The sequence below is a fragment of the Mangifera indica genome, chromosome 14, assembly GCF_011075055.1.
Source record: "Mangifera indica cultivar Alphonso chromosome 14, CATAS_Mindica_2.1, whole genome shotgun sequence".
NCBI lineage: Eukaryota > Viridiplantae > Streptophyta > Magnoliopsida > Sapindales > Anacardiaceae > Mangifera > Mangifera indica.
Window position 1 is genome coordinate 12,539,578 of NC_058150.1, and position 23,447 is coordinate 12,563,024.

Genomic DNA, 23,447 nt, shown 5'->3' on the forward strand with positions numbered 1-23,447 from the left:
TAAGTTGATCAATATGGCAAAGTGGAGAAGAAATATATTTGTATTTGACAAACAAAGCTAAGTACATGGGGCAAAACGGTGAGTTCTCATGAAGGCCTTCCAAATAAATGGATTTTTGATGAATTAGAGGTGCTTGGGGGTGCATTGGGGTATGAAGAAGCATTTTGTGAGCCTGAAATGATAGATCCTAATTTCATGTTAATAAATTTGACTGATGAGAGATGATATAAAACAACACTATGGCATATGAGTGTGTGCTGATAATTTGTCCAGAAGCAAATATACTACTGAAAGTGCATATTTGCCAAGGCTTGTGACGTATACGAAATTACTTCGATGGGAAGAACGTAACAAACTAACAATTATTATGTACGTGAAATAGAATCATCTATCAGAGAGAAACATTTATTTGACAAGCTAGTATCTAACACTGGCAAGAATGGCACTACTTGGCAATGCCTATTTCTTCCTTTTTTTTTTTTTTGGGTTAAGTATGTATAGACAAAGAAAAAGGACAAAGAGACTTGTACAATCAAAGCTCGCCGAAACCACGGGTGGCAAAGACAGAGGAGAACAATACGATCAACAAGACAAACTTGATTCTCTCTTGAAAACCATCAAAAGCAGGCCAAAGATAGGATCAAGAGAAAGCAAGCCCAAGGAAAGGAAAAAGAAGACCAAATCAAGCCGAATAAATCAGCAACAGACAGTCATCCCAAAACCAAAACAGACAGCAGGGAAATACAGGAAACCCAACATCCCAAGAAGAAAGAACACCCAAAAGCAGGAGGCATCCCATAGACCAATTGGAAGCCAAAACGCCAAAACAGGCAGCAAGAGGAAAACAAAGACCTCCTAGTAAGGAGAGCAGCCATGAGTGCAGATCATGAAACCACCATAGGGCACACCAGGTGACAGGCAAGCATAGCACGCAAGACAGAAAGCAGCAGACTGAACTTCCAGAGCAGAGGAATGAGAGAGCAGGGCTCCAGGCAACTTGGGAAAAGAGAACTACCAGACACAAAGGCTCCAAAGACAAGGGAGGAGGGCAACAAAAGCAGTAACAGCAGCCAATTCAAGAGCACTATAAGAAAAATGGTTTTTAACAAGAGCAAAACTAGTAGTTAAAACTCCATTTCCCATGGTTAAAGATCATTAACGACAGGAAAAATCATGTCGTTGACCATCGTTATAACCTCCACTGCTAAAAGTATTAATGACAGGAAGAAAAGTCTCATCATTAATATAAATAACAAAATGTATAAATCTTATCGTTAAAAATGGTAATATCAACAATAAATATCTCCATCATTATAATAATATTTACCAGTTCCTATACATAATATCAACGATAAATACCCCGTTGTTATAACAATATCTTCATCACTAAATATAATATCAACGATGAATATCTCTATTGTTATAATAATATTTATCAGTCATTAAATATAATATTAACAATGAATATCCCCGTTATTATGACCATATTTACCCATCACTAAATATAATATTAATGATAAATATCCTCATAGTTATAATAATATTAATAATAAAAATTTTGATTCTCAAAATATGATTATTAACATTGATTATGTTCTAATCACAATTATCTAAAAGTCTCATATGATCCACAATTATTAAAAAAATGAAAAAAAAACTATAAATTTCCGATTATAGTAATCTCTCCCTCTAATCTATATATCACATACAATCAAGTGTTTTATGATTTATTTGTATCTTCAAGTACCTACAAATTGTGAAGAGAGTTGATACGATTAAAATGTGCATAGCATACACACACACACACACACATTTAAACATATATTTTTTTCTCACAAACTAATTATCAAACAAAGTAAAGAAAACCAAAATAGATTGAATCAACTATAATGTGTATCCTACCAAATTAATAATCATGAAAAAAATCCTGCCAAACCACCAAATATTTTCATAAAATATCACAAGTCCTTAACCTCAATAGTATATGACTAAATCCTTCTGAAAAATCTTTGGAAAGCATTATAAACCCAAATTATACTCTAAAAAGCAATAAATTAACCATGTGGGAGCCTAGTCAAACAAAAAGAAATCCCTAATACTCTGAAAAAAATTTTCCTCACACAATCTTGAAACTTTGTATTACACAAAACAAAACATGAGAAAAAGAAATGATTAAAGCTCATGTGTATTATCAGAGTACTAGACATTAGCAAGGAATCCTTGAGGAAGGTGCTAGCATTGTCCTGTACTTGAGTAAAGATTATAGCATATTTACAAATTAATCACTTAATTAGCATGTCCAAAATTTTCAAGTAAAGATCATAGAAAGCAGTGTTAGTTAAGAATTAATCATCAGCGAAGAGGAGCTAACACAATGCTCTAATTACTAAACCAGTATAAATAGATCAATGCATAACCGAGATGTAACAAAGTTTTGAGATACAAACATCTATTCTCTTACAAAAGGCAAATTAGTTTTTGATTTTTTTTTTTTTTTGGGGGTAAGTAGTTTAGGAAGTATTATAAAGAACAGGAGAAAAGGTTCAAACTAGTATACCTCTTAAGCCTCAAGTAGTCAGATCCCACATCAACAAATGGTTGCCAGTGCCCCGAGTCACCAATTTGCATTTTCTTCTCAATAAAGCAGATGCTAGGGCCAGGGCATTTTCATTCACCTGCTGCATATATGCTTTGTCCTTTGAAGTTGCCACTTGTTTCAAGGCTATGGCAATAGCAGCAATGCGATTTTTGTGAGAACCCCCTTGTAATGATGGATGGACAGCAAAGTTTATGTTCTCCTCAAAATCACAATGGTTGTTACTATCACCATGACCGAGACCAAAAAAAAAAAAAAAAAAATAGGACACATGCAATGGAAAAGACACATCACCTATAGTAAACATCATTGTAGTATTTTAAAGCACAATCAATATTCCCAAGTTAAATTTCCTATTATGATAATCTCTCTCTACAGTAAAAATTAAATATTGTTACAAGTAACATAAGAATCCATGTATATCTAGTGTTCCATGCTTGACTTGTATCTTCAAGTACCTACAAATTGTGAAGAGAGATAAACAATGCAAAAATAACTACATAAAGCAAATGAAGAAATGACTGAAACATTACTGTATCAAATATGAACATTGTACCGCCCTTCTTCCATGAGGAAATGAGAGTCTGCATTTAATAGATTAATGAGATCAAGATTATCAAAATTACATTCCCCACAGTCACATGTCTTTTATGTTCACATTTAAATTAATTCCCACACCTGATTCAATTTTGTACACTTAACAGGACCATGTTTGAATCTTTCGGCTCTGCGGCACATTTTGAATGCTATCATTCATCACTGATCATAGTAAGAGATAATCATCAAGGATAATGCAAATATAACTACAAATAATTTTCAATAGTTCACTGCAGAGAGATTTCTATAAAATGCCAAAAACAGAATTTTTAACTTGATTGAAAGGGCTAGACTGCTGGAGCTCTAATGATTACAACAGGATAAAATTTAAACAAAGAAGTGGGTTTTATATATGCTTAACCAAAAGAAAAAAAAAAATTAATGGTTTCTGATCAGCACCTTAGGGTAGCAGTTTTTACCGGCAATGGTCTAACTCTTTGTATTTACCACAACCTCACATGATACTTTTGTCTCTCACATGATACTTTTGTTTGTTAAACAATTTCAAACACCAATATCAAAGCATCAGAGCATTATACTATGCCAAACTCATAAATTGCAAAAATGGAAGAAATACAAAAAGGAAAATATTGTAGAAAAATAATATGAAGAAGCAACATCAAGACATGAACCATAAATGAACAGTCTCCTATCAATAATAATAATATTTTAACCTTTTATTCTCAGAACAACAACAAAGGCACTAATACCTTGGTCATCATTCTCATTTATGTTCAAAAAACAAATACTAGGTGCCAAGCTGTCTATGAATCGTTAAAGGAAAAAAAAAAAGCGATAATATGGACTTGCTTGTTTGCAAAAATGAGAACAACAACATCTCTTAATTCCTTTTCCTGCCAAAAGAGTCAGAAACTTATAACAGAGACTAAGATATTGGATGAAAACTCAAAAAGTATGCATCAGTACGCCATTTAAATAGTCAACAAGGCTAACATGAAGGTAAAGGCACTAACAGCAAAGACTAATTATTTTATTAATTTTCAATTAGAGTACCCAAAAAAAAAAAAAAAACACAGAATGGGGAAACAAAAATGAAAAGACATGCCAAAGCCTGTGATACCTCTTAATAGCTATTATTCATATGATACAACATCCTTAAAATATAAGAAAGGATTGATTAACCAATAAAAATACCAGTAATTATACCTGAAAATTTGCTTCTATATCATATCAAGAATTCAAAGGCTTCCTTTACATCATAATTTAAAAAAAAAAATAGGAGCAAACCCTGGCCATAGTCCATATTAGCTACCAGGGTTTAAAAAAAGCTAAGAGAACGATAAAACCACCAATCCAAATAATAGGATTGACTTTGATGGAACAAAGCTGTTGAAACCTTGAAAAGGATAAAGCCCCGGCATCGAAACCAATCAATGCTGAAACCTAAAAAAACGCATAAAAATGAGGATTTACCAATTTCGGTTCGATTCTCGGGCAGATATTGTTCTCGTCGTCGTCTGTTGGTCGGTCGCCCTCTCATTTCGTCGCCTGGTCTCCGTCAGTCGGATTTCGTGTCTCCTCATCGTCCGTCGATCGTTCCTCATCTTGATTATCATAGCACAGTCTCGTTTGTTCCTCTTAGTCGGTCGCCACTCGCTCGGTCGTTGCCGATCGCTGATTTTGTAAGATTTCAGGGATAATGCACTGGGTTGGGAGAGAACGGAGTGGAGGTGGAGAAGGGAAATTGGAAAATTAATTGGAGATTGTTTGCAGACGTGGAATGGAAATTGATACAGATATTTTGATTTTGTAATGGTAATTAAGTTCTTTTATATCTTTTAGGGAAAAGGACGACGTCCCACCCGAGTTTTACCCCATTTTCAAAAACATACCATAACAGTTCAAAAACCCAAACATCTTTCCATAGACTAACTTCCGTTAAAATTTTTAGTTATAAATATGGGTAAAACATTCATTTTACCTTTTATATTAAAAATATATAATTTATATCATTTTTCTCCTAAGATTTTGAAAAGTGATATTTCAACCCAATCTCTCAACTTTAAAAAAGTGACATTTCACCCCTACAAACCCTTATGGGGCATTTAGTTTGGGTAATATTTTATTATCAAAATAGAAAGATTACCTTGAAGATAAATTACTTAAAAAATTACTAGGTATAAATGATTACTATGTTTGATAAAATTTGATAGATATAAATAATTATTATGTTTAATTAAAGGTAATAAAAAATTACTAGTAAATTATTTTACTTAAATGCCCTTGAATATAATTATTTTTAAATATTTTTCATATTATTTGTCATATTAATTAAAAATAAAGTTATTTTTGTCTCAAAAAATTAATAAATATTAATATAATTATAATAAAAGCAAGATTACCTTGGTAATATTTAAATATCTAAGGTGAATGTGGTAATCAGATTACCACTTATATTGCCTGTCACGTCAGCATAAGTAATAGAAAATTACTGTAATCTTTTATTACTGACAAATCAAATAAGGGAATAAAAGATAGATTACCAAAGTAATTTTTAAAACTCATAACCAAACGACCCCTTCGGTTTTCTTCTCTCCGGCGACAATGACCGCAACGACAATGACAACAACCACCATTCTCCTCCCTTCTCTCTCTACAACCACCGACACCTTCTCATGACAAACAAAGAAACACAAGCGCAATGAATTGGAGACGAAGAAGTTTTCATCGTGTTTTCCTCCCTTCTCCCTTAGATCCACCATGTTTTTGTCGAATCAACTCTAGACGAAGTTTCTGTTGTGTGATTCATCTTTGTCTGAAGTTGAATCGACTAAAAACAAAGTTAATGTTGCTTCGTCACACCGGTGCTAGAGAAGCCGAATTCCTTCATCTTTGATTTATCGAGACGATGCTTCTTTGTTAGTCTTGGGATGTCATTAGTGGTGGCAGAGAGAAACTGGAGCAGAATGGTAGTTGTTGTCGTCGCTGTTGCCGGAGAGAAGAAAACCTAAGGGTGAAATGTCACTTTTTCAAAGTTGAGAGGTTGGGTTGAAATGTCACTTTACAAAATCTTAGAGGAAAAATGATATAAATTATATATTTTTTAATATGGAAAGTAAAATGATAGTTTTGTGATGTCGTCGGTGGTGGCAGAGAGAGAAGGGAGGAGAATGGTAGTCGTTATCATCACCATTGTCGTCACTATTGTTTGAAAGAAGAAAACTTAAGGGTTTGTAGAGGTGAGATATCACTTTTTCAAAGTTAAGAGGTTGGGTTGAAATGTCACATTTCAAAATCTTGGAGCAAAAATGATATAAATTATATATTTTTTAATATGAAAAGTAAAATGATTGTTTTATCCTTACTTATAACTGAAAATTTTAGCGGAAGTTAGTTTATGGTGGGCATTTAGGTTTTTAAACTGTCGTACATATACTTTTGAAATTGAGCTAAAACTTGGATGAAAAATAGTCTTTTCCCCTATCTTTTAACATAAAAGATCATCCTCTGGAGCAGCACCAAACTACATCAAATTGGAATTCAAAAAATAGATGTGCTAATCAGGCTCATTCTAGTTGAGCCTTTTAATTCGCTCGAATTAGTTTGGTTTAAATAGGTTTAGATTTTGAATTACGCTGATATGGTTTCAAAGTCTACTCGATTTGATTTGATTCACTCAAATGTGTTTAATTCAAATTTAAACTAAACAATTTGACTTATTTTTTAAATTGAGTTAAACTCCCTTTAATTTAGATTCGATTTGATTTTAAGAACTAGTTGACCCTTTTGCTTTGAACTCATATCAAATTTGAGTCAAATCAAATTAAATTAAACAAACTTTCAAAATTGAGTTAAGTTGATTCGGGGCAAGTCTTACTAATGATGGCAAACTTATGAGTTTTTTAATGAAAATTTTGAGAAATCCATTGTTTAAAATTTTAAATTATTTAGTTATAATAAAAATACAAATAATTTACCACTAAAATCATAAAATGACACTTATAATTACAGGAGCTAAAGGCTATTTATTTTGTAATGGAGGAAGTCTGCTAAGACCAGAAAATGCACCAGAAAGAACTAGAAGAACCTGCAAAAAAAAAAAAAAAACCACAGTTAAGAGTAAGCAGGGCGCCTCTTCTCCAAACAGAGGCAATAACACTAGGAGTGATTGAAAATGCAATTAGGCGACCTCCACTTGAACTTAATTTGGTCGTCACCTGCCAGATTCTTCACCATGGACAGACTCGCAGCCCTCTCCCTGATTATGTTGGAGATTGCTTTCACAATAACAGCAGGCTCTTTCTCTTCATTAGAGACACACCGGCGGTTCCTCTCAGTCCAAATGGCATGGACAGTGGCAGCCAAACTCAGCTTACCCATATAATGCTGCAGACTATGTGAAATCCAACTCCTCCTAGCTTTATCAATAAAGTTAGACCAAGACTCAACAATACACCCAATACTAATTAACATAAGGATACTCCAAATTATTAAAGTTATAGCGCAACCAAAGAAAGATGATCAATCGATTCCGCTTTAGATTTACAAAAGCAACATAAGAGGTTATCAACAGTGCCCAACCTCAACAACTTATCTTTAGTTTGAAGCCTATTCCTAATGGCTAACCAAAGAATTACCAAGTGCTTGGGAGTATAACAATTGAACCAAAGAAGATTAGCCCAACTAACGATAGGCTTACAAATTCTCAAGATGTTCCACACCTTTTTAATACTAAACTTGCCCGCAATGTTAAAACCCCACTAGAACCACGCCCCGGCCCCCCCCCCCCCCCCCCAAAGGCGCATTTGAAAGCGTATTTCAAATCTTTCTAAGCTCCTGAGAAGAAGCACAAGGCCAAAACTAATCACCATTTCTAATAATTTTACTCATGCTCTCATATTTTTTGATACCAGAGTTGTTGAGGACCCTTTACCCATACTTTTCAATGAGAGGCTCGGAAGGATACTAATTATTGAACCAAAAAGAGATACCTTTGCCATTCCCCACCACATAAAAAGTATGCTTTCTTACCAAATTTCTCAATTTAAGAAGGTCCCTCCAAGTACAAGAGCCAATTCGGGAAGGCTTGATATCCCAAAAAGACTTCTCTTTGATATTGTTGAAGGATCGAATGACTTAAGAGAAGAGTTGAATTAAACAATTTAAAACTATCTTTAACAAATTAAAAAATTAAACCAATTTATGTAACTTAATGAATGATGGGTATTTTTAATGCAAATTGTAAGTATGTCAAGATACATTTCAAAAAATTCAATATAATCAAAACAACATAATACAAACTATAAGTTTAAGAGAAGAGAAAATTAAACAAGTGATGCATAGTGGTTCGATGCAACTCGACCACTAATTCTTGGTTGATAAAACCCCAATCAAGTTTTTCTTCATAATACAAATAGCTTCCAAGGTGTTATTAACCCTTACAAGTACTAAAACTTACTTTCTCTCGCTAGAAATATCTAATCTCTCCAAGAGTGAACCTCACTTTTTTATAATGCAAACTTTTGTATGAATTCGGAATATAATCTCTCTCACTGAGTGTATATGAAAATTTAAGTTTAGTATAATCCAATACAAATGAAATCAAAAAGTGTATAAACAAAGGTTTTGATTAGAGAAGAGGATTTATAAGTGAATAGCACAGAATTGATTTAGTCTCAAATATATGAAAGTTCATGATGGCAAAAGTCGTTCTCAAATGGATTTGATTAGGGCTATACAGGAGAAAATGAGGAAAGTTACCATTGTGCACAAAACTAATCATTTTAATTTTTCAAAGAACACAAGATTCAATTGACCAGATGTGACATGACACTAGCTGTTAGAAAATTTATAGCACAAGTCGATTAATCGAAAGGAATTCGATTAATTTGATTTTTGAAAGCCAAAATACATGGCTTCTGGATGATCCAATAGCCACTATTAAAAAATTTGGCAGGTCAAATTTAGTCAATCAAATTTTACTACTTTTGGCCCCTGAAGTTTTGAAAAATAATAATTTTCCCTTAAACTTTGAAAAATGACAATTTAACTCATTTTTTAAAACTCTTTCAAAAACCAATTTTGAGATATGAAAATGTAGTTTACAAAACTTTATAATTTTAAATGAGTTATTGAAATTTGATAAAAAATTAGTCTAACTCAATAAGTTTAAAAAACGACATTTTAACTCAAAATTTTGAAAGATATGAAAAATGTCAGTTTAATCTATTTTTGAAAAAACTTATTCAACACCTAAATTAAAATATGATATTTTAGTTCACAAAACTTCATAATTTCATATAAAGCATTGGAATTTGATAAAAATCTGTTTAACTCATTAAATTTGAAAAATAACATTTTAACCCCAAAATGTAAAAGATATGAAACAAATTTTTGTGAGAGCTTTTACTTACAAATAAATATTTTAATCAAAGCAAATGCTTCAAGATTACAAACAAATCTACCTAAACTTGAACTTTTCTTCAAATATTCAGGAATTTTTTACTTAAGTCTTGTCTTTCATTTCTATTTTGATACTCTTTCAAGTGCATAATATAAATTTTTGTAATCTAAACTCACATTCAAGTAAAGTTATTAGTCAATATGCTTAGGGACATATTAGTTTGTTATTATCAAAATAAGAGTATAATAACTCATTGAGTCAACAATAGTTAGCATAGACCTATTTCACCTATACGGACTTGTAATTCTTATTCACAATATTCCATATTTGTCTGGTCATCACCACTTGGTTCCAATCCTTGGTACAAAACATTCCTAAGCCCTTTTCCTTTTTAGGAATACAAATATCCTCTTAAGCCACCTTGACCCTAGAAGAGCAAGAGTCCGTTCTTGCCCAAAAAATGGCTCTAAGCTTACTCTCCATTTCCAAATGAACTTTTGTGGGAAGGAAAAACATAAAGGACCAATAGACTTGAATATTAAACAAGACGAAATTTATAAGAGTGAGACGACCCGCGAAGGAGAGAAATTTACTTCTCTATGAATTGATTCTCCTACAAATTTTATTAATAAGAGGCTGACAATCATTTCCATTGATTCTAAAAGAGCCAAGAGGAATTCCAAGGTACTTGAAAGGAAGGGTTCCCTCAACAAAGCCTTTGTCCCTTAAATAAATCTTGATATTACCATCCCTCCTATTGAAGCAATAAAAATTGCTCTTGAGCTTGTTAGCTTGTAATTCTGACAAATTACCAAATAAATCAAGGGCATTAAGGAGACAATTAATCGACTTCTTAGCCGCTTTGCAAAAGAGCATAAGGTCATCCACGAAGCAAAGGTGAGATAATTTCAAATTATGGAATTTGAAGGAAGGGTCTAAGGAAGCTTTATTCAAGAGACCAAATAACACCTCCATAGCAATAACAAACAAATAAAGGGATATATAGTCCCCTTGCTTAAGGCCCCTAGAGCGCCCAAAAACACCAACAAACTCCCCATTCACATTAATGGAAAACCAAGGCGAAGTAAAGAGTTTGACAATCTAGTGAATCATTGAACTAGGAAAGTCAAGAACTTTAAAAGAAGCCAAGAGAAAATCCCATCTCACCGAATAATAGGCTTTTTTAATATCAATCTTTAGAGTGCAATTTTCTACTTTCCCCATAGATTTATGGTAATTGTTGAAAAGATCTTGGCATTATAAAATATTATCCCTTGTTTTCCTACCTCCAACAAAAGCCACTTGATTTTGGCTTATAATGAGAGGCAACACTTTCTAGATTCTATTAGCCATGATTTTTGTAGTGCACTTGTAGATAGTATTGCAACAATAGATAAGCCAAAAATCATTACAGGTCGAGGGATTAAGACATTTCAAGACAAGGGCAATAGAAATGCAATTAATTTCTTTAAGGAGCTCCCTCGAAGAGAATAAATCTTCAATAGCCTCTACCACCTCCTCCCCAACCACACTTTAAACCTTCTTAGAGGACAAAGCTCCAAAACCATCAGGACCCAAGGCCTTATTATTAGAAAGGCTAAACAAAGTTTTTTCAATTTCATCTTTGGTGACCTCATCCGCTAACATCCTAGCCAAGTCCATAGGAATTTTGTTGCCAATAACCTTACTAAGGCCATCCAAACCACTATGTCGCTCCTCATCTTTAAAAACAGATTCAAAATAATTGACAAGCTCCTCTTTAGTGATAGCTTGGTCACTCACCTTACTACTGTCCATTCTAGAAAGCTTAGAAATTTTGTTGATATTTCTTTTCCCATTAATACATTTGAAAAAAAAAACTTGTCTCAGTGTCACCTTCCTTAAGCCAACAAATTCTTGATTTTTGCATAGCCAAGGATCCCTTTGCCTTGTTCAACTTGATGTATTTTTCAAACAAAACATGCTCTAAAGAAATCAACTCACCATTGAAAGGGTCATTCCCAAGTGATCTTTGGGCCACAAAAGTTCCTCTCTAGCCTTTTTTATCTTTTCGGAAATATTCCAAAATTCTTTCTTATTAAACTTCTTTAACTCCACCTTTAAGATTTTGACTTGGGAGACCACATGAAACATCGGAGACCGCAACACGCAAGAATTCCAAACTTTCTTCACTAAAGGAATGAAGTTTTCATGCTTTGCCCACATGTTGAGAATTTTGAAGGGAATCCTTCTTCTTCTCTCCACAATCCCACCTGAAACAATACAAGAGCAACGATTTGAGAGAAAGTCAGGCTCAAAAGAAGCCACTGAATTTGGAAAAGCGCACAACCAAGCCTCATTCACCAAGGCTCTATCAAGCTTGCAACAAATCTTTCTATTCCCTTCCTTTTTATTTGACCAAGTGAAGAGATTACTCACAAAACTAAGATCGTCAAGGTTAACTTCATTGCACATATTATTAAGATCATCAACATAGGAGTTTCTACCATTAATCCCACCGCATTTTTCCAAATCAAAGCAAATAGAATTAAAATCACCAATAACAAGCCAAGGCACATCTTCAGTGAAGTTAACATTTTCCATAATTTCCTTCCAAAGAGCTTTCCTTTCGGAAGGAGAATTAAAAGCATAGACAATGGTGCAAAAGAAGTGAAGAGGAGACCCATCAATCTTGATATCACACAACATGGATTGAGATGACACTCTAATGGCATTAAGGGTCACTTTATCCTTATTCTACCAAATCCAAATTCTCCCCAGTCCATGGTGGGAAAAATTATTACAAAAATCCCATTTGTCACTAAAATTCTTTTTAATTTTTTCAATATTATCACTATTAACTTTAGTCTCTAAGAGACAAAAAATGTCCAACTTTAAATCCAAAAACCATTTGGAAATATCTTTTTGTTTTAGGGAAGAATTAATTCCCCTAATGTTCCAACATCCAAGACTAAACATGATTAAGATGAGGAGAAGATGTGGTACCCGATACAGCCAAAGCCTTCACTTTCTTTTCCTTCTTCTTACTTTTCTTGTTTTCCATAGGCTCCTTTTGATCAACCATAACAAGCTTTCGGAATTGGAGAATGGTCGGAGAAGGAGAAACCTCAACAAAGTTTTTATGATTTGCATCTTCATTGTTGCAAGTTTCACTAACATCGGCAGGAGATTGCGCCTCTGCAGGAAACTTGGGCAGGGAAATAGTTACTGATCCTTTAGAGGGATTTTTTATTTTTCCCTTTTTGATCTTAGGCGACAAAGGACCAGGAGGTTCATTTTCCAGAGAGTCGCTCCCTTGCTTCTGCACCGAACACTCCCTGGATTTCCCCATGACATTTTTAGCATCAACACCTTTTTCTTCTTTGTCTATAGTTTCCATTGACAGAATCTTATCCTTCCCAACAACTATCTGATGGTAGCCGTCGGAAATCTTATTCTTATTTTCTTTATCACCCCCCTTCACATCACCGTCTGATGCCTATTTCTACTCCCAGTTTTACTTCAGATTCTTGCTATTTGAGTTCTGAACTTTATAACATTTTTCATCATGATGATGTTGAGTTGGAAAACGCTTTGGACTGTACAAAAAGCTGGCTGAAAAGCCCTCAAAATTACCAAGTTGATTATATAAATAAGTTTTCTTTTTATTTTTTAGCTTCCTATTTTAGGGCAGCCAACGATTAATTGGAAAAAGACCTGGATGTTTTTAAATGATTGCTCTTGTAGTTATTTTAATATTAATGCTGCAATTATTTCGACCATAGAGTTGAACTAAATCAAATTTATTAAGTCAAGAAAAAAACTTATAAATCCCAACTTCATATTCTTAGAAGCACAAGACAGAAACATGTTCCCATATTCTGTTTTTATTAACAATAATAATAATAATATTATTATTATTATTTTATAAAAAATAGGCTATGAGCAATATTATTGTTTGGTAACATTTCTAATTCAATGCCTAGGTATTAGTATAATATTACCTTGTACTATGTCTTAAAACAAGGTAAGAAAACCAATTATTATGTGAGAAAACCATCACATGCCTCAACATTTACTATCAACTACAGTATCTCAATTTGACCTACTAATTGGGTCTACCAAATTGGGTCTGATTTTGTTTAAGTCATGACTCTTAAAAAAAGTTAGGACCCAGGGTACTAAACTTGCCCATTCGAGTTTTATATTTTTTTTATTCAAGCCTGATTCATTAATTTCTTAGGTGTCTAGCTTTTTTTTTTTTAATTTTTTGGTAATTTTTTAGGTTTCTAGCTTGTTTTGTGCCTATTTTGAGTTTGTTTATGTTACTTCAAAAAGCTACACAAACACCTTACAATCTCTTATAAGTTTAAAAACCTAACAAATATACCTGTACCCTCAATGAATTTTTGGACTCTGTCAAGCCTCAGGCTCAAACAAAGGATTTTGAGCTCGAATTGGTCACTATTTGAGATATTCTAAGCAAATTTTAGGTGAAGAGTTTGATATAATAAAGAGCAATGATATATACACTTAGTTTTGAGTATTCAATCAGATATTTAAACTATGTATTATTATCTAATTGGATGTTATTTTATCTTTAATTTAAAATTATTTGATCATATAATGATACATCATTTTAATATCTAATTGGATATTCAAAATTAGGTGTTCATAGTTTTGTTATTTGTATAACCTGCAAGGTATTAGTTTAATTTCCTTCACTTCCTCAAAGTAGCTTGTTTAATTTATTTTCCTTTTAAACATCTATTCATTTGGCTATAATTCTATCGAAATTTTGTTTGATTATTTTCTTTATAATAAATAAAATTATATTTGGATAACGAATATTAAAGCCCAAATCAAGCCGTCCCCACCTGACTCGGATTGGACTGCACAAGCGGAACCAGAGTTTCTAATTCCAAAGAAAAATGCTTAAAAATTAGGGGTAGTTTGGCTTATAACAGAAGAAGAGTACCTTTGTGTGTTATCTTTTCATTATTTATATTATTTTTTATTTATCAATAATTTTTATTATAAATAGTAATATAGGTAAAATTCTAATTATTATTTTTACATTAATAAAGATATTTTGATTTTGTTACAATTTTATTTTGATTTATTAATTTTTTAAGACTAAATTTCTTTTGTTTTTAATTAAAATAACATATAATATAAAATATCTTTTAAAATAATTATGCTCAAGAATATTTAAGTATAATAATATCTTAATATTCTTTTATTATCTCTAATCAAATATAATAATTATTTATAATTATCAATTTTTATCAAACATAATAATAATTTATACTTAATAATATTTTAAGTAATCTATCTTTATGTTAATATTTTATGTTTGATAACTAAATATTATCGAATCAAACACCCATAGGTTGTTAATTAATATAATCGAATTGATTTTTAAATGGTAAATATAAAAAATAAGTTATTTAAAAAATCAATTTAAATATTAATTAGAAAGTGTAGTAGAGTTGATTTTTCGCTTTAGTTACGGTTTAGGTTTTCTTTTTTTAAATCACCAAATCAAACTAATTTAAAAAAAAAAATTGAACAAAATATTAAATTTATTTTTGAAAATAAAATAGGATAATTTATTAAAATTCAATTTAAAAATTGTTAACCAAAAATTTGATTTAATTAATTAATATTTTTAATTCAATTCAAAATTAATGAATTTTTAAATTAGTTTATTTCAGTCAGGCCAAAAGATTTATTCTCACTCAAAATTTACTTTTTTCTCAAGTTTCTATATATTATCTTTAAAAAACCCAAATGCCCACTATAGACTGTTAAAGTTAATCAAATTTGTTTTTTATAAGGGTAAAATTATCATTTAACCCACGATATTAAAAATTTTTTTATCTCATTTTCTCTTTTTAAACCGTAAAAACTAACAATTCTCCTTTAAGCGTAAGTTTTAAAAAATTACATACTCTCCCATAGAGTTTCAATTTTTTGATGAATTTTCTAGTGAATGATGACTTCTCAATGCTTTCCTAGTGATGTCTCTCACTATCTAGCGTTGTCTCTTCTTTCCAGCCATCTCTCCTAGTGTCACTCATTCATTTGGATGATTAACTAGATGAATTGTCTTCATTTGGATGATTTGTTATCGTCCAAACGAAAATAAAGTCGTAATTGGCTTCATCTTTGCTTGGACAATGATGGATCATCTAGATGAAGATGATTTGTATGGATAAATCATTTATTGTCTAGACTAACGATTTGTCTGGTTCGTCCTCAAAACGAATGAGTGATGCCGATAGAGATGATCGAGAAGGAGAGACAACATCGGAGAAGGAGAGACATCATCGAGAGAATGCCAGAGAAGCCATTGTTCCTTAAAAATTTTATTGAAAATTTGAAACCCTAAGAAGAAATATGTAACTTTTTAAAACTTAAGTATATGAGACATTGTTAATTTTTAGAGTTTATGGAGAAAAATTAAAAAAAAATTTAAAATTAACAGATGTAGTTAACGTTAACACTTTTTTAATAAGTATTTAAGATTTTAAAAGATAATGGGTGATAATTTGAGAAAAGAGTAAACTTTTGCGAGATATCCTTTGGTTTTAAAATATTACACAACTTGCATAGATCAACGTGATTGGAAGAGTGTGTAGACAATTGCCACAAGGAGAGACAATGAGTTTTTATTCCATTTTTAATTTGTTTGTCTATCTAAAATAAGTCACTTAGTGGCCACCACAAAAGTAACCCTAAGTCCGGTCTAACACTGACTGAAGGGTCCCTCTTGTTTTCTGATTCAAAGGCCATGGAAGCAATATCCATGGGATTCGATCCTCGTCTCTATTTTCAAGTTAAGTGTTTGTTTTCTCATTCATTCGTGTTAAATCCATGCTTCTTTCTAATACTTGTGTAGTTTATGTAGGTGGGAAAGATAAAAATCAGTGAGGGAATAAAATGTTTGTAAGATTTGGTACAATGGTAGAAAAACAGCTTGACCCCAGAAAATGCTGGAATCCTTGATGAGTCCATATCCTACCTTCAATCTCTTCAACGACAACCACAGGTAACCTTACTTACAATCCGTCATATTTAAAAGTGTTTTTGTGGTTTTGGTTTTCTATTCAAGTACACTGTTTTCAACTATTAGCATCTGGGTCCTTGGATTGAGCTGAAATTGTTCAAATCTGAAGAACAAATATGCCACTTAGTGTTTCTTGACCAATGTCTCCTTCCTTGCTAGTTTGACTTGGTTGCCTTAGATTTGTTTAAAATGAGTCCATTCAGTTTAATTTTATATTTCTTTTATTGGGTATTAGGTGATAGAGTTTATGCATATTAACAAAAAATCATTGAAATAAAAGGACAAAATGACAATTTTAGAACTGCTCTAAATGAAGAGATTGTGTTGGATGCAAATTTGGAGAATTCACCATATTTCAAACGAAAAAGATAGTCAAATGATTGGGATGAATTCACTTTTATAGATTTAAATGGGAAGAAAATGACTTTGTGTAAACACTATAAGACAAATCTTATAGTAACAAGAGTAAAACCATATCTCTCATATGTCTTTTAAAAAATGTCTTGGTTTGAGAGATTTACTTGAAATAGCAAATAAAACAAAAGAGGAAAGTGTTATTGATTGAAAACTGAATGACTTTGATTTTGTGCAAAAGATTATTAAGTATGGGCTAAACGGAATAAAAATGGTATTTGGAAAAACTTCGTGGATATTTGGAAAAACTCCCATTTGTTTTTTTTTAGCTTTTGATGTGTTTTTCACAAACTTATTTGGCTATCAAAGTCCGATTTATTGATGATAGTTGGGAATAGAAGGCCTCGGTTATCTGTTTGGAAGAAATTATATTCGACACATATGAAACAATTCTTAAGCTTTTGCTTGAGAAATTTATCATTGACAAAAAGATATGCTCTAGATATTTCAGTGACTTCAGCAGTGTTGAAATTAATACGATCAATGACATTTTTGAACGGGGTTCACTTCCTATCATTGGGAACTCTCTGCCAGTTGTTTCTTTACTGGAACATCTTGAACATCATGTAATACAGGGTGGATGGCGACACATAATTTTAGATAAAGTGAGGAATCTTTTGGGCTATGTCAGGTCTTCAACAAATGGTAATAAGTTCCAATCTTCTGTTACAAAGGCTCTATCCATGGGCAAAAAAATTGCTTCTCAAAGTTTTCCTACAGAGCATGAGAACGTGTATTTGCTTGGGTGTGTGATTGGATATAAAGAAGCATTTTGTGAACTGGAGCATATAGATACAAATTTCAACTCAATAAAAATTACAAAAGAGGATTGGGATAAGACAATTGCATTGCACCGCATTCTGAAAGTGGCAAAAGGTGCTTTCCGTAGCTTGTTTAAAGGCAAAAAAGCTGCACTTGTGCATCTCCAAGTGGTCTTTGACATTTATTTTAATTTGCTTCAATGGAAAAACAGTGATGATCATTATGTTCAAGGGATAGCATCAGGGTCAGGTGCATTTTGTGATCATTTGTGGAACACTTGTAAAGTGATGAATGTAATTCTTGATCCACGTTACAAAATGGATTGCATAGAACAGTGGTTTAAAGAGAGTTATGACAATTTGGCGGACACTTACCTTCAGCAAATTATTGAAGTTACTAGGAATGTTCATATTGAATATGCAAGGGGCATCAACTATGGTGATCGAGCTATCTCAAGTGCTTCACCAGAATGGAACTCAATAGCTATTTCAAGGATCCTAAAGTTCATTCTGGTGGAGAGTTTGACATTTTAATTTAGTTGTGTCTCAATTCCTTCACACATCCCACGCACACAAGGATTGCACAGGATTTCCTAATGGTGCCTAAATTTAGGGGATTTGATTGTCCCGTGGTGACAGACTAGTGTTGTTACAAACAAAACTTTGGTTGTCTTATTGAATATATTAAATTTAGTATCTCATGCTTCTTGAAAGTTGAATCCCATTTAGTGATGTTGACATGTTACTTTGAATACAATTGAAAATTTGCCGCTGCATTTGGCAAATGTTAATTTGAAACACCTGAAATATTGTAGTGCATATGTATTTATACAGCTCCATTTAAAGTTTTCATTGTTTAGTTTTTGATTACTTACTATGAATACGAACTCATTCTGCTCATTTGGAGATTTAGAAACAGGAATTATCATCATAATGTTGATTATGTTTCCGAATAAAAAATCAAACCTTCAGTAAGAATCAAAGTGTATCAATTGAAGAGACGTGTACCTGTTCAATTACTAATAATCAGAAGTGTTCCTAATTGATAAGATTCTTAGAACTAAAACGGTACAGTTTCAATGAGATGCACTTCCAAAAATAGGCCTACGCCGCTATTAGCGTCAAGCACTGGATACCATTTGTAAAACATGAAATAATAGTTTGCTTTGTGCTCACCGTATGGCTTGGTATGACCCTCTAGGACTCTTACACCTGTTTATGTAAGTAGAAGGCTTTTTCGCTTAGAGTTTGATTCTAACCAAGTCACAATCACGTTTGAACACTTTTTAGTTTGAGTTTAGTTTAAATAAAAAATAGTTTAATTAGAGTCTGGTTCGATTGTTAAGTTCAAAATTCAAAGCTCGATATGAGTTTATGATTTAAATTCATGATTAGCATTTATGGTTCGGATTCGTAGTTTGAGTTCATAGTTTATTAACAAAATAACATTATTTAATCTAATAATATATAAAACAATGTTATTTTGATTATTGTTTAACATGGTTCGAATCGAATCATGAGTCAAGTTTGAATCAAATTGAATTATCCACTCTATTTGCAAGTCAAACTGAATTAAATTCCAAAATGAGACGGTCCTTTTTTGTTCGAACTTGGTTTGAGTTCAGTTAAACAAATTTGACTTGGGTTGAACTAGTTTTCAATAATCCGCCCTCATCCCTCCTATCCGATGTGAGTCAAATCGCCTTTCACAAACTTTTGTTTTCGGAGCCCCTATGTAAAAGTAATTATTACCAATGTGTTACCACAGCTTAAAGAATAGATAATATATTTCTTTCAGTTGAATTTATAAATATTGATACTTTTGTTGTATTTTGAAGTGGGGCAAGATCTTTTAAAGCTCAAAAAAGGCTTGGATGAAAACAAGAATTAATTTCAAAATTATTTGAAGATAAATATTTTTTACCTTTATTGGTGTCTTAATAAATTCATGGATTATGCTATTAAAGAATATACGAGTAAATAGTAAATTTCTTCAAGCTCCATATTAATAACAAATTTTAAAAACAATAATAAGAAATATTTAAATATGGTGAAACTAGGCAATTAACAGGGTGATAGAAACTGATATATTTATTAATTATATTAATTTTTTTTTTGATATTTTTCTCAAGTACTAAATTTTGTCCTATGAACTTTTTATATTGAAAAAAAAAAAAAAGACAATACTATGTGATATGTTATGTTGACTTAACAAAGATCTCAATACTAACAATATAGTAGCAAGTTTAGTTTTAAATACCTGTTTAGTTTATCTTATTTAATCCAAATCAATTATAACATGTTCTAGTAATTTAATTATGATTACTACTGCAATTTTAAATTATTTTAGTCTGAAGAACAAAATGCCACTAGGTGTCTCCTTCCTTGCTAGGTTTACATGGTTGCCTTAAATGAGTTGGCATATATCATTAAGGTTAATTTAATTTGTCTTTTATTGGGAACTAGGTTATAGAGTTTATGCATATTAACAGGAAATCATTGAAATAGAAGAACAAAACCACAATTTTAGAACTACTCTAATTGAAGAGATGGTGTTGGAAACAAATATAGAGAGTTGGTAATGTTTTAACCAAAGATTTAAAATAGATTTTGTACAACATTTCTATAAAGAAATTTATGATAATGAGGCAGACTTATACTTCAAGAAAATCTTTGATAGTAATATAAATATTTACAATAAATATTCCAAGGATGTCAACAAGATGGGGAGACAATGAGCATTTCTACGGTATGGAGAGTAGTTTGCATCACCAAAATCAGAGCTTGAATCCTATTTGACAGATTCCAAGGTTCCTCCATATGAAGAGTTGGATATACAAGATAGGTGGTGAGTCAACTCTCCAACTTATCCAACACTAATTAATACCTATTTCTAGGCTTTTTCTTCCTACTCATTTTCATTATTCTTTGAGGAATGATATCTAAAATATTTACAGTGGTGGGTTGGATGATGACATAAAAAATGCTTGGGCATGTACAAAAGTTTGGTTGCAAATATATAATGAAGTTGTTGAAATAAAAATCCATGTTTTATTTATCCTATTTAGTTCTTTCAATTCAATGTTTTCTGGAGCTCAAGTTTGGGCAGCAGGCCTCTTTGTTGCCATTGCAATTCCATTTCCTGCATGTCTCAAGTGTGTTACATGGCTCTTTATGCATCTCTCTGTTGATTGTTTTCTTCTGTAGAACTGACCTTTATATATTCTGTACTGTTCTATCTTATTGTTGCTGTAATTTTCATGTACCTCTATATTGTTGCTGTAGTAATTGTTACACATTCCTGATGGTAAGACTCGAAGTAAGATCCTATAAAATTCCAAATTCAAAGTCAGATATCCGCCTGGAATTTTGTGACATTGACTTGGGGGCTATGTGTTTCATGTTAATTACTTTTTCCTTGTTCTATGTTCAATTTTCTGGATGTAAATTGCTTGACAATTCTCTTATTGTTATTGTAATTTTCATGTATTTCTTATTGTTGATAATTAATAAATCCATAACCACATGTAAAATTCCAGCTTGATTATGTTAACAGAGGTTTATTTTTTATTATTACTGTGATCTCTATTGTTATTACGGCAAAACATTTTTTTAATGTAAATAAATATATTAACTAAGACGACAGGACATCACAACTAACACGGACAGACAAGGCTTGCACCTGAACAAAAGACATAAAACTTTTTTTTTTTTAAGTTTATCAAAGTTCTTATTATGATAGAATTCAAGAGGAGACACAAATCAAACTGTGCATCCCAACTCTACATGAAAGTGAGCATGGAGGCTTGTCCCAAGAGAAAACCATATAAAAAATTTCCACAAAACAATTAAGAGTCCAAGTAATTCATCTGCTAATCATATAGGAACTCAATATCTAAGAAACCGTTTTCTTATACTCTCACGTGTTTTTAGGGAAAACAATTGTCTAATATAAAATTAAGATCATGTTAATAATGTAATTATCTTGTTTTTATATTATTAGAATAGGCATAAATATTTAAAACCATATTTAATTTAGAAATACTAAATAAGATAATCGAATTGTGTATCATATTATATATCAAAAATCTAATTTTTGATATTGTGTATCATATCATAAGGTATGTCTTTTAAAAAATATAATAATAAAAAATTTCAATTAACATATCATCATTTTAAAAAATATCACAAATCGCTCTGAAATTTTAAAATTTCTCAAATACACTTCTATTACATCATCATTTTATCTAAAAATATGTATGATTTGTATCTATAATATATATTGTATTATATGATACATGTCTTATAATACGTCTATTATATTGTATTAATTCGATACATTTTATTATATGTATTATTTTTCACCTATATTATATCTTTCATTGAATACGTATCGTATATTGTAGGATACTGAAACTCATGATACTAAGATATATTATTGCATGTAATTAACTACAAGATCTAGCTTTTTGAAAGTTGACACAAAGATTGCATTTGATGGCATCAGGGTACATATGGTTGTTTCTTCAAAATTTACGCACAAGATCTGTCAAGCTTTGTAAATTCAAAAGCTCTTTATGTCTGTTGAGTTACCTAGACAAATACACCATTTAAAATATGTAACGCTATTAAAAAAAAATTCTACAATTTTTGGTGTTTCTTGCAAGCGATAAAACTATATAAATATATTTTTAAGTACACATATGATATGTTAATATATAAATATTTGATATTGAATTAAATGATAAAATATCATAATGACTTTATATGCTTATACAAATAAGACAAATTAAGTGTACATTGCTGGAAGAGATGTTATTTATGAACAAGCATTTGCATTTATGCAAATTATATATAAATCTAGACACACCCTAGAAACATTTATGACCATCACATACTCCAATATGCACATCTAGTGAGCAACAATATCTCATCATCAGAAGCTCCTCCACTAGGTAAGTAAAGTCATAATCATATCCGACACCTGAAGAGAACATGAGCAGGATAATAAACCCAGCACTACACCTCAAGCTCTTGAAACCATCCCACAAGAAGCAAATGTGCCTCACAAAAACATACACCCCTGATTAGTAAAGATAAAGCAGACATCCACAAACCTAATATATATCAAACAAAAACAAGTATCCCACCACGTATGTTATCAATTTCTTACAACACAATATTATATATGTGAAAAATAATATATATATTAAAATATATCAATTAATGCGATACAATAAACATATTGTATGATATAATATATATCACAGATCTGAATCGATATATATTTTTAGAAAAACTAATAATGTAATAAGGTGTATATAAAAAAATTTAAATTTTTAAGAGTGTTTATATTATTAAAATAACAATGTGTCAATTAGTATTTTTTATTATTATATTTTTTAAAACTCATATTTTATGATATAATATGATACATAATACAAAAAGTTAGATTTTTAATATATGATACAATACGAGACTGGCAAATATTGATCAGCTGTGTAGGCCAATGCATTTCATCAATAGATGCGTATCTGGAATTTTTTTTTTCCATCTAATTAATAACTTCTTCCCTAAATACTTGACTTGGCCTGGAGCTTGGACTGGAAAAGCCACCCTACCTTCATCCCTCTTGTGTTGCATAAATACCAAAGATCAAATATA

The 23,447-nt window shown here is 31.5% G+C and overlaps 1 protein-coding gene and 1 long non-coding RNA gene across 5 annotated transcripts; one reads left to right on the plus strand and one right to left on the minus strand.

Annotated features, from left to right (window-relative positions):
* Window positions 1–350: 350 nt before the first annotated feature.
* On the minus strand, window positions 351–4,951 carry LOC123196236. 2 transcript variants are annotated; one of them, XR_006497648.1, is made up of 5 exons: window positions 4,628–4,951; window positions 3,275–3,355; window positions 3,130–3,180; window positions 2,558–3,054; window positions 351–1,084 (listed from the first exon to the last, which is right to left on the minus strand). It is a non-coding gene; the product is annotated as an uncharacterized LOC123196236 (long non-coding RNA). The 2 variants fall into 2 exon arrangements; XR_006497647.1 differs by having other exon boundaries at window positions 2,558–3,180.
* An 11,215-nt stretch (window positions 4,952–16,166) lies between these two features.
* Window positions 16,167–18,505, plus strand: LOC123196233. 3 transcript variants are annotated; one of them, XM_044610168.1, is made up of 3 exons: window positions 16,167–16,377; window positions 16,441–16,590; window positions 17,465–18,505. In XM_044610168.1, exons 2-3 carry the CDS (start codon window positions 16,532–16,534, stop codon window positions 18,315–18,317), a joined length of 912 nt encoding a protein of 303 aa, XP_044466103.1. In that variant the 5' UTR covers window positions 16,167–16,377; window positions 16,441–16,531; the 3' UTR covers window positions 18,318–18,505. The 3 variants fall into 3 exon arrangements, 2 of the variants coding, with proteins under 2 accessions (XP_044466103.1, XP_044466102.1); XM_044610167.1 differs by having other exon boundaries at window positions 16,450–16,590; XR_006497645.1 differs by having other exon boundaries at window positions 16,450–16,590; window positions 17,351–18,505.
* Window positions 18,506–23,447: the final 4,942 nt, after the last annotated feature.